At 42.3% G+C, this 15,130-nt stretch overlaps 1 protein-coding gene across 1 annotated transcript in view; it reads left to right on the top strand.

The window, feature by feature from the left end:
* The window catches only part of MLLT1 (MLLT1 super elongation complex subunit), a 767,946-nt gene extending 753,104 nt beyond the window's left edge, over positions 1 to 14,842 (top strand). The window contains exon 13 of the mRNA XM_044090764.1: positions 11,373 to 14,842. Coding sequence (XP_043946699.1) covers positions 11,373 to 11,501 — 129 coding nt within the window. The 3' untranslated portion in view covers positions 11,502 to 14,842. The remainder of the gene's footprint in view (positions 1 to 11,372) is intronic.
* The last annotated feature ends 288 nt before the right edge of the window (positions 14,843 to 15,130 follow it).

Raw genomic sequence — 15,130 nt, 5'->3', positions numbered from 1 at the left:
TTGCTGTTGAGGAATTTTGGCCCACTCTTCTTTGCAAAATTGTTTTAATTCATCCATATTAAAGGTTTCCGAGCATGAGCCACCTTTTTAAGGTCATGCCATAGTGTCTCAATTGGATTCAAGTCCGGACTTTTAGTAGGCCACTCCAAAGCCTTCATTTTGTTTTGTTTTTTTTAAGTCATTCAGAGGTGGACTTGCTGATGTGTTTTGGATCATTGTCTTGCTGCAGAACCCAAGTGTGCTTCAGCTTGAGGTCACGAACTGATGTCCAGACATTCTACTTCAGGATTTTTTTGTAGAGAGCAGAATTCATGGTTCCATCAATCACAGCAAGTCGTCCAGGTCCAGAAGCAGCAAAGCAGCCCCAGACCATCACACTACCACCACCATGTTTGACTGTTGGCATCATGATCTTTACTGAAATGCTGTGTTACTTTTACACCAGATGTAACGGGACGCACACCTCTCAAAATGTTCAACTTTTGTTTCGTCAGTCCACAGAATATTTTCCCAAAAGTCTTTGGGATCATCAATTTGTTTTTTGGCAAAAGTGAGAAGAGCCTTTATGATGTTCATCGTGTTTCACTGTTGCAGTCATTACTCTTGGGTTATCCTGCTGGCAGGCTACCCTCAGTCGGCCAGAATTCCAAAGTCTAGGTCCGGCGTCTGTTGCGGTCGCCTCTTCCCTGACGTCAGTGCACCAGGGGTATAAAAGATGCAGCCGACGCTATTTTCTTCAGTCTTTCTTGCCGCTCAGTGCCCGAAGCAAAAGCAGTTTGCAAGTGCCAGTCGGCCGACTCCTGAGATTTTCAAATCCGAATTTCAGAACCGAAGTCTTCATTAAAGCCAAGTACCTCGTTGGGGAAACTTTTTTCTTGCTCCAGACCGATGTCAGAAAAAGTTAACAATTGTATTTCCTGTGGGAAGCAAATACCTCATAAGGATTTTAACTCTTACTGTATTCCTTGCCTAGGCCCTGGTCACAACGTTGCTGGCTGTCTGTTTTGTGCTAGATTTAACCAACGCACTATTAAGCGTCTGTTTGATTTTGCATTTCATTACTTTGGCCGACGATTTAATTATATAATGCCGTCGGACCAGCCGACAACCGGAGTTTACAAAAAACCAAGTACAAAGAAAAGGATAGGCATCCGAGGTCCAAAACCGACAACGAGGCCTCTGCTAGGTCAGTCGTTGGTTCGCCGGTTCTCAGTGAGGCACTTTCGCAGCCCCTGGCGCCCGCTACCTCAGAGCCACAGGCCGCTTCCGACTCCCACGTGGAGCCGACTGGGCCTCTGGATACTCAAGGTATTGGACACTCGGAAATCATTCCCTCAGATGGGTCCGGAGCCGCTGAGCAGGCATCGGCTTCTGAGGGTGTCTTCAGACCTACACAACTATATATTAAGCCATCTTCAGCTTCAAAGACAAAGAATAAAGCAGCTCTAAAGACAAACAAACAAGTACAGCATTCTCCTACTCAGATTACCATGCCTAAAAAACAGATGCTCAAAATGGCCGAAGACCTAATTACTTTGATCAGGGGTTCCCATCCCCCTCCTGATAAGAGGCCTAGGCAAGAGACAGAGTATGATTCTTCTGATCAGGTTTCTATTTCCTCTGATTCCTCTTCTAAACAGGATTACTCCATGCTTCCTTATGAAGATTCTGATGCTGAAGTATCCATTCCTTCAGCCTCTCCTGAGGATTATTCTTTTGGGGAAACCCTGCATACCATGAGGGAGCATTTCCACTGGGAGAGCCAAGATTATTCTGAATCTAAGAAAAGGCTCAGAGACTTTCTGCTACTTCCTCAGCACAGACCCCTTGCTGTTCCACCTGTTCTAGACATTGTAGATGATGTATTTTCAGAGTCCGGCCTGTCCCCTGACTCTTTACCCCCTGCACCTGCTAAGCCAGACAGATACTACAGGGTTCTGGATTCTCATAAATTCCTATATAAAAACCCCGCTGCTGACCCAAAAACTATATCTTAGGGTCCCAAAGGGGTTAAAGCTTCCACTGCAAAAAACCCTGTCCCATCTGATAGGGATTCTAGGGCTCTAGACAGATGGGGGGAAAAAGTACACACTTCTGCTACCTTGGCTGTAAGGGCTTTAAATTGTCAGTTTCATATGCTTAAATATCAGCAATATTTAATGTCACTGCTTAAACAGAAATTGTTGACTACTGAATGTTCAGAGAACAAGGAATTGCAGGATTTATTGCATGCAGCTGAACAAGTGGGAAAGCATACTTTACAATGTGGTTATGATTCACTGGAGGCCTCTTGCAGGGCTGCTGTCACAGGTTCTGTTATTAGAAGGCATGCTTGGTTAAAGGAACAGAATCTGCCTGATCATGTTAAAGCAAAATTATTAGATGCACCATTGCAGAATGATACTTTGTTTGGAACTAAAGCAGAAGAGGTTTTGAAAAAAAATGGAGGATAAAGCAAAATCCATGCAGACAGTCAATGATTTCTTACAGGTACAGCCACCCACATTTAGCAGGAACTGGCCTTCAAAAAATTGGTCCTTTCCAGTGTCAGACAGACCACAAAGAGGCAGATACAGGCATCCCATTGGCAGATCCCAGCCCCAAGGCTCATACAGGCCTAAACAATGGGGTGCTCCTACCTCCAAAAGCGGAGAAGACAAATCACAACGTTACAGGAAACAGTCCCAGTGACTTTCCTCTGCCAGATCCAAGCACTTTTCTTTTGGCAGCCCCCTTAGGGGGAAAACTAGCACTTTCTTCGTCAAATTGGCAAATGATTACCCAAAACAAATGGGTCCTGAACATAGTGTCCCAAGGCTACAGGTTACATTTTCACACTTTACCGAGGTCAAAATGTATGCCAAACCTGCCACACAATCAATGGGCAGAGGCACAAAAACTAATTACAGCCCTCATAGACATGAGGGCCATTCAGCAAGTACCACAACAAGAGCAGGGGCAAGGATTTTACTCCAGACTTTTCCTAGTACCCAGGAAGGACAGAACCTGGAGACCAATACTGGACCTGTCTATACTAAATACGTTTCTGGAAGTTCCAAAATTCAAGATGTTGACTCTACAGCAGCTACTGCCCATGCTGGGCAAGAAGGCTTGGCTCGTAACTTTGGACCTAAAAGAAGTATACCTGCATGTCCCAATCGGACAATCTTGCAGAAGATACCTCAGATTCATAGCTGGCTCAATGCATTACCAATTCTGTGCACTGCCTTTTGGCTTATCTACTGCGCCCAGGGTCTTCACAAAATGCCTGGCACCAGTAATTGCATTTTGCAGACAGAGGAATTGAAATATATCCCTACTTGGACGACTGCCTAATTCAAACAGAGAACAAAGACATTCTTCTAAAGCATCTGACATTTGTAAAAAGATTACTAACTGGCCTAGGGTACACAGTAAACGAAAAGAAATTAAAAAGAAAACTAGTGCCCTGTCAAGAGATAATATTCCTGGGTGCAAGCTTAAATACAACTGCCCAGATGGCTTATCTCACGCCAGACACACAAAAGCAACTGACTTCTTACTTCAAGAAATTGGCAACAAAAACCCACTTATCTGCAAGGAAAATCCTGCAGGCCCTGGGTTTCATGGCATCCTGCATTCTACTAATTCCATATTTCAGACTGCATATGAGGAAACTACAATGGCATCTAAAAAGTGTTTGGACTCAGCATTGCCACAGCCTGGAGACAGTAATTGCACTCATTCCCTGCCTGCAACAGGAGTTTCGATGGTGGGCAGAAGCCTGTCACCACAACAAGGGTCTGCCATTCAGTTTACCCACACCAGATAGACACTGACAACAGATGCATCAGATTATGCCTGGGGGGCCCATATGGCAGGAAAATGTATTCAGGGCACATGGCCTGCAAACCAGATGCATCTTCACATCAATCAAAAAGAGATGCTAGCTGTTCAAAATGCCCTGACAGCTTTCAAGGACCTGCTTCATCCAGGACAACTACTGATAAAGACAGACAATACTACGGTCATGTGGTACATAAACAAGCAGGGAGGTACACATTCCTATCCCCTCTGCAGACAAGTAATGACCTTATGGGACACAGCATTGGCTTTTCAAATTCGCCTGCAAGCACAATTCCTGCCAGGAAAAACAAATACTCTGGCAGACGAACTAAGCAGAAACCTCATGGATCCCCACGAATGGAAACTGGATCCACAAGTCTTCAGCATGATAGTAAGGAAATGGGGATGCCCAGACATAGATCTATTTGCCTCCCCTCACAACTGCCAATTGCAGAGATTTTGCATAAGGATTTATCACAAGCAAGCATGGAAAGTGGACGCCCTGTCCTTCTGCTGGAAAAATCTAACAGTATATGCCTTTCCTCCACTGCCTCTCCTTCCCAGGGTACTCCTAAAGGTCAGACAAGAGATGCCAAAAATGATACTGATTGCACCAGACTGGCCACGCCAGCAATGGTACCCAGTCCTAAAGATAAAGGTACTCAAGGTCCAGCATGGATATTGCCTCAAACCTCTCACTTGCTGACCCAACAAAACAATCAGATCCTGCACAGCCAACTCAGGACCTTAAATCTGGCAGCATGGCGGATAATATAGCCATTCAGAACACTCCTCTTTCAAAAGCTGTTATGGATGTTATCTTGGAGGCCAGGAGGCCCAGTACCAGAAAATCTTATGCAGAAAAATGGAAGAGATTCTGTGCTTGGAACCAGGAACAAGGCATTGACATGTGTGTACCAAATATCCCTCAGATTTTACAATACCTAACTGAGATGCTGAACAAAGGCCTTTCTTTCTCATCAATTAAGATTCATGCCTCTGCCATTTCAGCTCATTACAATACGGAACCACCCATCTTTTCTCATCTTTTAATAAGGCAGTACCTCAGAGGGGCCAAAAACATTAGGCCTCCAAGGAGAGCACCAATTCCAGCCTGGGACCTTAATCATGTTTTGGAAAAACTCACATTGCCTCCTTTCGAGCCAGCTTCAACAGCAGATATAGCATTCTTATCCTGGAAAACAGCTCTACTCCTAGCAATAACCTCTGCAAGGTGAGTCTCGGAGTTACAAGCAGTCATGGTTGTGGAACCTTTTATCATTTTTCATCCAGACAGGGTTTCTCTGAGGACAAACCCTACATTCATGCCTAAGATGGTATCCAGTGTGGCCCTCAACCAAACCATTCACTTGCCTACCTTTTATCCAAATCCACAGAACAAGGGTGAGAAAATTCTGCATTATTTGGACATACACAGGCCGTTACATTTCTACTTGGACAGAACTAAAGCTTTCAGAAAGACTGAGCAACTTTTAGTGTCATATGCTGCAGGATCACAAGGAAAGGCTATCTCAAAACAGACTTTTTCTAAATGGATAGGCCATTGCATCCATTTCTGCTATTTTCAACATGGCAAATCAGTGCCTAAGGGCATTAGGCCTCATTCCACCAGAGCAGCAGCCTTCCTCAGAGGAGTACCAACCAAAGATATCTTAGAGGCTGCAACTTGGAGTTCAGTGCAGACTTTCACAAAGCACTACCACTTACCTCTTTACTCTAAGCAGGCTTTGCCACTGCAGTTGTGCAGGGCCTCATAGCCTCTCCTAATCCTATTTAGCCCAGCCACCCATCCTCAGCTTTGGGGGTTCAAACCAAGAGTAATGACTGCAACAGTGAAACACGATGAACATAGTACAGTTGTGTACCTACCATAAAATGTAGATGTTCGAGTGTATTCACTGTTGCAGTCCAGGTTACCCACCCGCCATCACCCTTCTCTTTGCTGGGACTTTTCTGCTCTTCTCTATCCTGTACAACCTATGTGGTGTATTTGCTTGTAGACAAAGGAAATGTTATTTTTGTGCATTTTTATTGGCATATTTTTTTCAGCCTACCAATTTGGGGGCACCTGACATCTGGGGCAAGCAAAACTGAAGAAAATGGCGTCTGCTGCATCTTTTATACCCCTGGCGCACTGATGTCAGGGAAGAGGCAACAGCAACCGACACCGGACCTAGACTTTGGAATTCTGGCCGACTGAGGGTAGCCTGCCAGCAGGATAACCCAAGAGTAATGACTACAATAGTGAATGCACTCAAACATCTACATTTATGGTAGGTACACAACTGTACTTTCTTTTTGGTCAGCAGTGGTTTTCACCTTGGAACTCTGCCATGCATGCCATTTTTGCCAAGTCTCTTTCTTATGGTTGAGTCATGAACACTGACCTTAACTGAGGCAAGTGAGGCCTGCAGTTCTTTAGATGTTGTTCTGGGTTCTTTTGTGACCTCTTGGATGAGTCGTCGCTGCGCTGTTGGGGTAATTTTTGTAGGCTGGCCACTTCTGGGAAGGTTCACCACTGTTCCAGGTTTTCTCCTTTTGTGGATAATGGCTCTCACCATGGTTCGCTGGAGTCCCAAAGCTTTAGAAATGGCTTTGTAACCTTTTCCAAACTGATAGATGTCAATTACTTTGTTTCTCATCTGTTCCAGAATTTCTTTAGATCGCAGCATGATGTCTTCCTTTTTGTGATCTTTTGGCCTACTTCACTTTGTCTGACAGGTTCTATTTAAGTGATCTCTTGATTCAACAAGTCTGGCAGTAATCAGGCCTGGGTGTGGCTAGTGAAATTGAACTCAACTTTCCCAAAAATGTGGTTAAGCACAGTTACTTCATGATTTAACAAGGGGAAAATTTCTTTTTTTACATAGGGCCATGTAGGTTTGGATAGTTTTTTCTTTAATAAATAAAATCATCACTTAAAAACTGCATTTTGTGTTTACTTAGGTTATCTTTATCTAATATTTGTCTAATATTTAAATTTGTTTGATGAACTGAAACATTTGTGTGTGAAAAACATGCAAAAAAAAATAAGAAATCGGGAAGAAGGCAAATACTTTTTCATTGCACTGTATGTACCTGAGGCTTATTTACAGATGAGTGTTAGTCTGTACCTGAAGCTGTCTGACAGAAAAGTGATGGCATGTATTATAGACTGTCTACACATAAGTTGTAGTGTGTGTATCCAAGGCTGTCTGACAATATGCAGTAGTAGATTGCTGAAGCAATCTGACATAGTCTGTACCATTAAGATGTCCTTCCATATCACTGTTGCGGTACTCATAACCCGTGGTATCTCCTGACAAGAATAGCCCCCACGTCTGGCCAGTATACTAAAGCCTTTCATTCTTAACAGCATTGTACTTCAGTTTAGATAAAGTTCATCAGTTTTCAGAAGTGATTACTTGATGAGGGCACTATTCAAGATGCCCCAGAGGCCCTAAGGGGCACAGGGTTTTATTCCAGGATGTTTATGGCGGTCCTGGAGGCCTGTTCTAGACCTTTCTTTTTCAGTACTTTCCTCAACATATCCACTTCAAGATGCTTTCTCTACAAACTCTGTTTTCCCTCTTGCTTCTTCAAGTCTTTCTAGTTTCCCTGGATCTGAAGGATGCTTACCTTCATATTCCCATTCACCTTTTCAGGAAGTTTTTACATTTCTCTGTTTCTTTCTCTCATTTTCAGTTCTCTGCTTTGCCCTTTGGGTTTCCCACAGCCCCAGATGTGTTTACCAGTTGTCTGCCTTCAGTCAATGTTTTCTGCAGGCTTCAGGGAGGACTAATATTTCCTTATCTGGATGATCTGCTCCTTCAAGCTGCACTCTCCTTCCAGGCTCCTGCAGGACCTGCATTTTACTAGGCTTCTGTTGCACAGTCTGGGTTTTACTGTCAGTCTTCAGAAGTTTGTCCTGTCCTGTCTCAGGACTACATCTTCCTGGATGCAGGATTCAGACTTTTACATGCTGTCATTTGTCTACTCCCAAGGTACTGTCTCTAGCAACCTACTTCCGTCCTTGCTTCCTTTGTTGTTCATGCTTGCCAGGGAATTTTTGAGGGCTGTGGAATTCATGGCCTTAACCATCACTGTGTTCCCTTTTGCCAAGCTTCACAATGAGGAAGCGTCATTGGTACCTGCGGTCAGTGTGGTTTCAGCATTGATACCCAGTGAAGTTTCCAGTTACCTTACTTCCTTGTATAAAACTTAAACTGTCCTTTTTCCCACTCTGTCTCAGTCTCAAGAGCTCATTATGGAGGCTTCAGATCATGGTTGGGGGGGGGGGTTGGCTGCTTCAGGCAATATGAGGGTTCAGGTTCTCTAGCCCCCTCATTGGTAGCTGTATCACATCAACATCAAAAACTGCAGGCCCTTATCCTTTCTCACCAAGCCTTCCACTCCCTTTGGCCTGCATGCCTTTTAAGGGTCTATACAGACAACACCACAGTCACAGTCATCAACAAGCGGGGGCTGCAAGGTCTTATCTTCTTTGCACACTAGCCCTTCAGACCTGGGATCTAGCTGTCCAAATGCAGGTTTTCTGCATACATTTTACATTCCTTCAAGACAAAGCCTGGTGGCAGACTCCCTGCGCAGGTCCAGGGCATGCTGTCATAAATGGCTGCTTCACAGAGAGGTGAGTGGGGGTCAGTGGGGGTCCTTTTGGTTCTATCTTACTTGTGTGAAATACTCCATGCTAGCTTGGTATGTTTTTTTTTTTTCAAAGCTCACTTGTCAGCAATCTCTGATTTTCTGCCTTTTATTCTACTGTTACCCTCTTGTTTTGAGGTTAAACCATTCTTGAAAGGCATCCTTCACGTCAGCCTCTGAGAAATCCCATATTTTTTTCCTTGGGACATTAATTTTGTTCTTGATAAATTGACCCAGGCTCCCTTTGAGCCTGCTGCTGTTTCTTCTTTACAACATTGCACATGGAAGACTGTTTTATTGGTTGCCCTTCCACCTTGAGGATTTCTGAACATCAAGCCTTGATGGCGGCTTCTCCTTTTTTGATTTTTCATGGGGGACAGGGTGTCTCTGCGTACTTATCCTTCTTTATGCCCAGTGTGATCAATGAGTTGTCCCTTAATCAGTATATCCAGCTTCCTTCCATTTTTCCTTCTCCACAATCTGCTAGTGAGAAGGTTCTACACACCTTGGATCTTCATAGACGGCTCAAGTATTATCTAGATAAGACAAAGGCCATATGTAAATCTGAGCAACTTTTTGTTTAATTTCATGCCAGGACATTTGGGTTTAGCAGTTTCTAAGCAAACCATTTCCTCTTGGATTTTGAAATCCATTTCCTTTTGTTATTCATTTAATGACATACAGCTTTCTGCCTCTGTTGGGGCTATTCTCCAAGGGAAATGGCCTCCTTGGGGCTCTCGTCAAGGGTCTGGACACCAGTCCCATCCTTGGAGCTGCTGCTTGGTCTTCTGTGCACCACACCTTCACTAAACATTACAAGTTGGCTGCCATTTCCAGAGCCAGGGTGGATTTTTGCCAAGGCTGTCCGTCATGTGTTTGTGGAGGGTTTGCCTTCTTCCTCCCATTCCTTACAGTAGCTTTTGTACTCTCCCATCTGTTATGAATACTGTGACAGTGATATTGAAGAACAGTGTTGTGTAAACATTTTCCATAACAGTAGATGTCCTTCTCTTCACTGTTTCGGTATTCAGTCCTTCTCTCCTAACCCCTTTTCTTCCTTTTTTCTGTTGGGAACATCTGCCTGGTCAAGGGGTCTTTACCTTTTTCCTTAGGCATCTTCTTTTTCCCTGGATTTACCTGCTGTCCTTTCTCCTGGGTGGCTGTTGTTCCCCTGAGGCACTTCAGTTCTGAGTCTGGAGCATCTGTACATCACGTTTATGCCCTATGCTGATGTGGGAAGTATACGTCCAGTGTATGGTACTTGCAAAAATTAAAGGCTTTGGTATACTGGCCATATGTCGGGCGTCCTTGACATTAGATCGCAATTGTTCTGATTACTGCAACAGTGAAGAGAGGGACATTTGCTGTTATGGTAAGATTTTATACAATTGTACTTTGTTATAGTCAAGTGGTAGTGTGTACCTGAAGCTGTCTTACAGATAAGTGGTAATCTGAACTCAGGGCTTTGACAGGTAAGTGGTGTTGAGCATCTGTGTCTGTCCATTAGGTAAGTGATTGTTGGTATGTGAAGCTGTCTGATAGTAAGTGGTAGTTTTGGTACATGAAGTTCTCTGTAACACGTAAATGGTAGTTGGTACATGAAGCTGTCTGATTGGTAGGTGGTAGTTGGTATATGAAACTCTCTGATAGGTAAGTGAAGTTCTCTAATAGGTAAGTGATGGAACATGAGGCTTTCTGATAGATGAGTCGTAGTGTGTATCTGAAACTGCCTGGTATAAAATGTGTGTGTGTGTGTGTGTGTGTGTGTGTGTGTGTGTGTGTGTGTGTGTGTGTGTGTGTAAACAAGGTCTTCTGACAGGTATGTGTACTAGAGTCTGAAATGTAAGAGGTAGTGTGTACCTGAAGCTCTCTGATAGCCCACAGTACACCTTACTGATTGTCTATCAAACAGATAACTGGTAACATGCACCTTCAGCTCTTTAGTAGATTAACAGAAGCTGTCTTGACTGAAAGTGGTAGTTTCTGCCAGAGGCTGACCGGTATTTGGACATGTGTATCAGAAATTGTCTATGGTAGTGTGTATTCAAAGCTACGTGGTGGATAAGTGGTACTGGGTACTTGAGTCCGTTCTGCAGTATGTGGTAGTGTGAACCTGAGGCCATCTGATTGATAAATGGCAGTCCATCGCTGAGGCTGACAGCTAAATTGTAAAGTTTACAGAGGTCCGTAGCAGATGAATGGTAGTGTGTACCTGATGCTGTCTGACAGGTATGTGTACTGTGTACCTGACGCTCTCCGACAGGTAAATAGTACTGTGTACCTAACGTTGCTTGGAACCCAAATGTTAGTGTGTACTTGGTACTGATGGGTGAGTGGTATTGCACGACAAACTGTAGTTTGTAGTAGCTGTCATAGTTAAGTGATAGTTTTTACTTTACACTGTCTAATGTACAAGTGGAAAGGTGTACTGTGTAGCTAAAGCTGTCCAATAGTTAAGTAGTAATTTGTGTCTAAGTCTGTCTGTTGGATAAATGATAATGGGTACTGTCTAACAGTTAAAAGGTAGTTTTGCAAGTGAAGCTGGTAAAGCTTTTGAAGATGAGTGATAGTGTGCATCTGATAATGTGTGACCTGTAAGTGGTATTGTATACCTGAGGCTTTCTGACAGGACAGCTGAATGGTAGCTTTCCTGCTGTGTGCTGGTCTGCAGAAGAGAGATCATTGCTAGAAACAAGTGGCATTCTATTTTTTTTTTTTTTTTTTTTTACAAGTGGCATTATCTCAGCACACAGTAGTGTTCTTTCTGTAGTCCACCTCTTTGTAATGTCTCTGCTTTCTTGAATTTTACAGCTTGTAGCATTCATATTGTTATATATGTGGAAAGTAACCAGTATAGTTTTATTTTTTCTCTCTCTTTCTAGATAGTGAACCTGATTGAGGAAACAGGACATTTTAATGTTACCAACACCACATTTGATTTTGATCTTTTCTCTCTGGATGAGTCCACTGTTCGTAAACTACAGAGTTACTTGGAAGCTGTGGCAACATGACCCTTAATCCCTGGGGTGGCAAGCAAAATAAAGGAGCTTCAATTTTACCATAAACTGCAGTCTCTTTGCACCAGGGAAAATGGAAAACAGACAAGTTGAACCATAGATTCCTGGCCTTTGTCTCTCGAAACACACCTTCAGCACTGCCTTACAACCCAGCCATGCTTCAGGAATTATCTCCATGAGTGCATTTCGTCTGGCTTGATGGTTTGTGATTTACCCATTTAGGTTGCTATCTGTGGAGACGTGTGCCCAGAGTACTAAAAGTGGCCTTCTGATGAGCTTTTGCCTACAAAAAGGAATTGTTTTCTAAAAAAAAAAAAAAAAAAAAAATCACAGGTTCAAGGCTGCCCTTTCAGTTCCAGCCATTTAGTTTCAGGTAGAATGAAAACTTTTGCTTGAAGCTTGAAGCCTGGGTTGACATCAGCCCAGTAGTAAGGAGGAGACTTGCCTTTCATCTTTTGTGATAAATGCAGAAAATAAGTGGAAACATGTGACTGCGATGTTCATCATTCTAGACATCTGTATGGTTCATTAGCTGTTCATCACAAGTGCTTTGAGCCCTAACGCCTCCTTGATGAGGAAGAATACTTGCTTCTGCACAAGGTCTTCATTCATTAATCATTCAAGTAGCTGTTGAACCCTGGAACTGTGGTTAGAATCTCAGGAAGTGTCCCACAAATCCACCTGTTATAAATGTCTGGACATGTGATAAATGTTGTCATTTCATTTCCATACACACTTGCATCTACAGTGCAGGGCACCAGGGTGAAGCTGTAATGTATTGCAACAAAAAGGACTGTCTTATATTAAGTTAGCCTTGTGTTGTTGCAGTATTGGCTTGCATCCTGGTGGGCTTCACTGTATATCAGTACAGAGGTACATAAAAATGAGCTCACCTTTTTAAATTAGTTGGTTAATTTTAAATGTGAAGGCATCTTCAGGACCTCACCTTACACAGTGCTCAGTAGGGAGGATTTGTTACCGCATGCAACTTTTGGGCTCTCAGTAGATCATAACCACTGTATGCCTTCTGAACCTGTACCACAGGGGAAAAGTGGTATCACTACAAGCTGTGTGTACAAAAAGGCCATGGAAATTTTCAGAAAAGTACACGTTAGTCGAGCTGCATTTTTTTCCATTGCAAACTGCCTTTATAAACGCTAATGAATAGAGCCTTCAGGATTACACATTAGCCTGTAACATGCTTTTAAAGGTCGTGAGAACTGGTATGTACACAGATCTGCTGCCATGTTTCATGATTTAGGTTCAGCTGTTAGTCCTATAGGGGACTGGATGACGATTTCCCCTGAGCCTATACTTCCACTGTACTCTGAATGTTGGGTGAAAAGCCATGGCACTGCATTAGAAGCAAACTGGTTATTGTTGTAGAATGAGGCTTTATGGTCTTTTACGCAGGTTTGGTCATAGGACATGTGTGCCCAGTTTTGTTATGCATACAAGCCAAGCTATCTGCCGTTTTACATAATGGTACTGTCCTTAGATTAACAGTCCATACTGAACGGTAGGAAGGAGATCACTCCTCCATTCGTGCTATGGAAGCATGTACCAAGCATTTTATTTAACCTGGAAATCTTAAATGCCATAGTCAGTGTGTGTGAGCATTTGTATGGCCTCATGCAAGTGTATTTCGAGTGAAAATAATACCTGCTTGCATGGTGCAGCTTGCTTATTGCACTTGATATCTGTTCATTTGAGTAGATCCTGGATATACAGTTGGTACATGTCTCTGTAGACTGCAAAATGAAGGCCTGAAAAAAAAATCCTTGGACCAAAATTAAGTATTTCAATTATTTCTCCTGGACTTTGATTAGATGAACCTTTTGAGGCCAGTGAAACAGAAAATGTCTGGAGTTAGCAGGTGATGAGAGAGGAGTGGGTGTTTTCTGATGAATACATGCAACTGAATGTCTAGTTGGGGGTGGTTTGTTTTTTTTGGATTTACTGGTAGTGAAACAGCTGCATTTTATAGATTGTTTTAAAAATGTTTTTCATATTTGGTTTCAGGTATGGAAGTATACTTCTCTTTGTGACGAAGTACCTAGGCATGGACAGTTCAATTTGCTGGAGTAATAAGTACTGCTTATTCTGGTCATGTAAACAGGGCAGAGTACAATATTTTCTGTTGACCACACGGGCTGCTGTGGTGGTCAGTTTTCTTGCTTACACCACATGGCTTTTGTCTAATTGTTATTTTCTGAAATTTATGGAAATCATTGTTAAAAATGATAGCCATGAAAAAACTATACTGTATGTGCATATGATAGCACCGTTGATAAGCTGTATGTTGCTTTAGTGTTGTTTGCTCTTAAAAAGTAAATGTATCATTTTAAAACTGCCTTTTTTAAGCCCTATAAGAGGGATTTTTAACAGTTATATATATTATATATATAAACTAGTGTGTTCTGTTAAATGTAATTCCCTTTATGTGTTTGTTGGATCATTGTTTGAAAACTGAAGGCAGTTCATCATGTCATGTTTAACTTAAGAGTTACGTCCTTCACTTTGCAGACCTAATCTGAGTGTCTGCCTTACTGCCAAGTTATGTTTTGTTATTTAGGAGATTGTCTGAATGTGGCAGGCTACAGAGTCGATATGCTTAAAGCATGCAAGTAAAGATGATAAAGGTCTGTGTTTTCTTCACTCCTGGAGAAGTGAGTGTGGGCTACTGTTTTGTCAGAGCAGCTTGGGGGAAATGCACTTGGCTGGCTTTGGTAGAAGTTGCCCATTGGTCCTAGCTTAGGTTCAAAATATGGAAAATTGACTGCTGTGGTATAGATGAAGGCAATGAATGATGAAATAAGGAATTTGTTAATTCTGTTACTTATATAGGTGGACACAGCAACACTTGCACTATATATTATTGTAGTTTCTCATATGCTGAAACACCCATGCAAGTCCAGAATTTAAAATAAATGAATTGCCTGGGTTCTGTGCATAAGTAATATTTAGAAGAGAAAATTTCCAAACCTGATAGATAAAACAGTGAAATTTAAGTAACCATGTTTGCCAGCAAGGAAGACATCTGAAGTGTATTTATTCTTTTTTTCTGTCTGAGAGATGTGTAATGGTATACCTCATCTCTTAAACTGTTCTAACCTGCATGAGGAAAAATCAAATTGAAGGTTTCCATTCCACCAACTGAGGAGTTTAGCATGAAGTATTCAAAGTTACACAGCTTTGTTAGGCCACTAGAAAATGCAGGGATAAAGTCCTGTATTTTATTATTATATGCAAAACCTGCTTTTTAAATATTTATAGAATGTTCAGCATTTCCTTTGTAGTTGGCAGTCATTTTATGAATAACGACATTGATTCTGTAGCTTCGTTTGTTCTATTATTTTCTACTCGATGGAGAGAAACAGAGTTGCACATAATTGTCATGAAACACATTATGGGAGCTGAGCACTGCAGAACTTAAAATACAGCTGGATTATTACACTGGAATGTAGGGAACTGCAAAAAAACTGTTGACCATTGTGAAACTATTCAGCGGATGGGCAGAGTGCTTTGATTTTCAGTGTTTTCTGTTTTAGAAAAGTTGCATCATATTTGGAACAGAAAAATCTGCGAAAAGAAATTTTGTGACTTCCTTTCTTACTGGATTC

This window comes from Protopterus annectens, chromosome 13.part0, assembly GCF_019279795.1.
Source record: "Protopterus annectens isolate FY-2018-M chromosome 13.part0, PAN1.0, whole genome shotgun sequence".
Classification (NCBI taxonomy): Eukaryota; Metazoa; Chordata; order Ceratodontiformes; family Protopteridae; genus Protopterus; species Protopterus annectens.
This window is presented reverse-complemented; position numbering and strand designations above follow the sequence as displayed.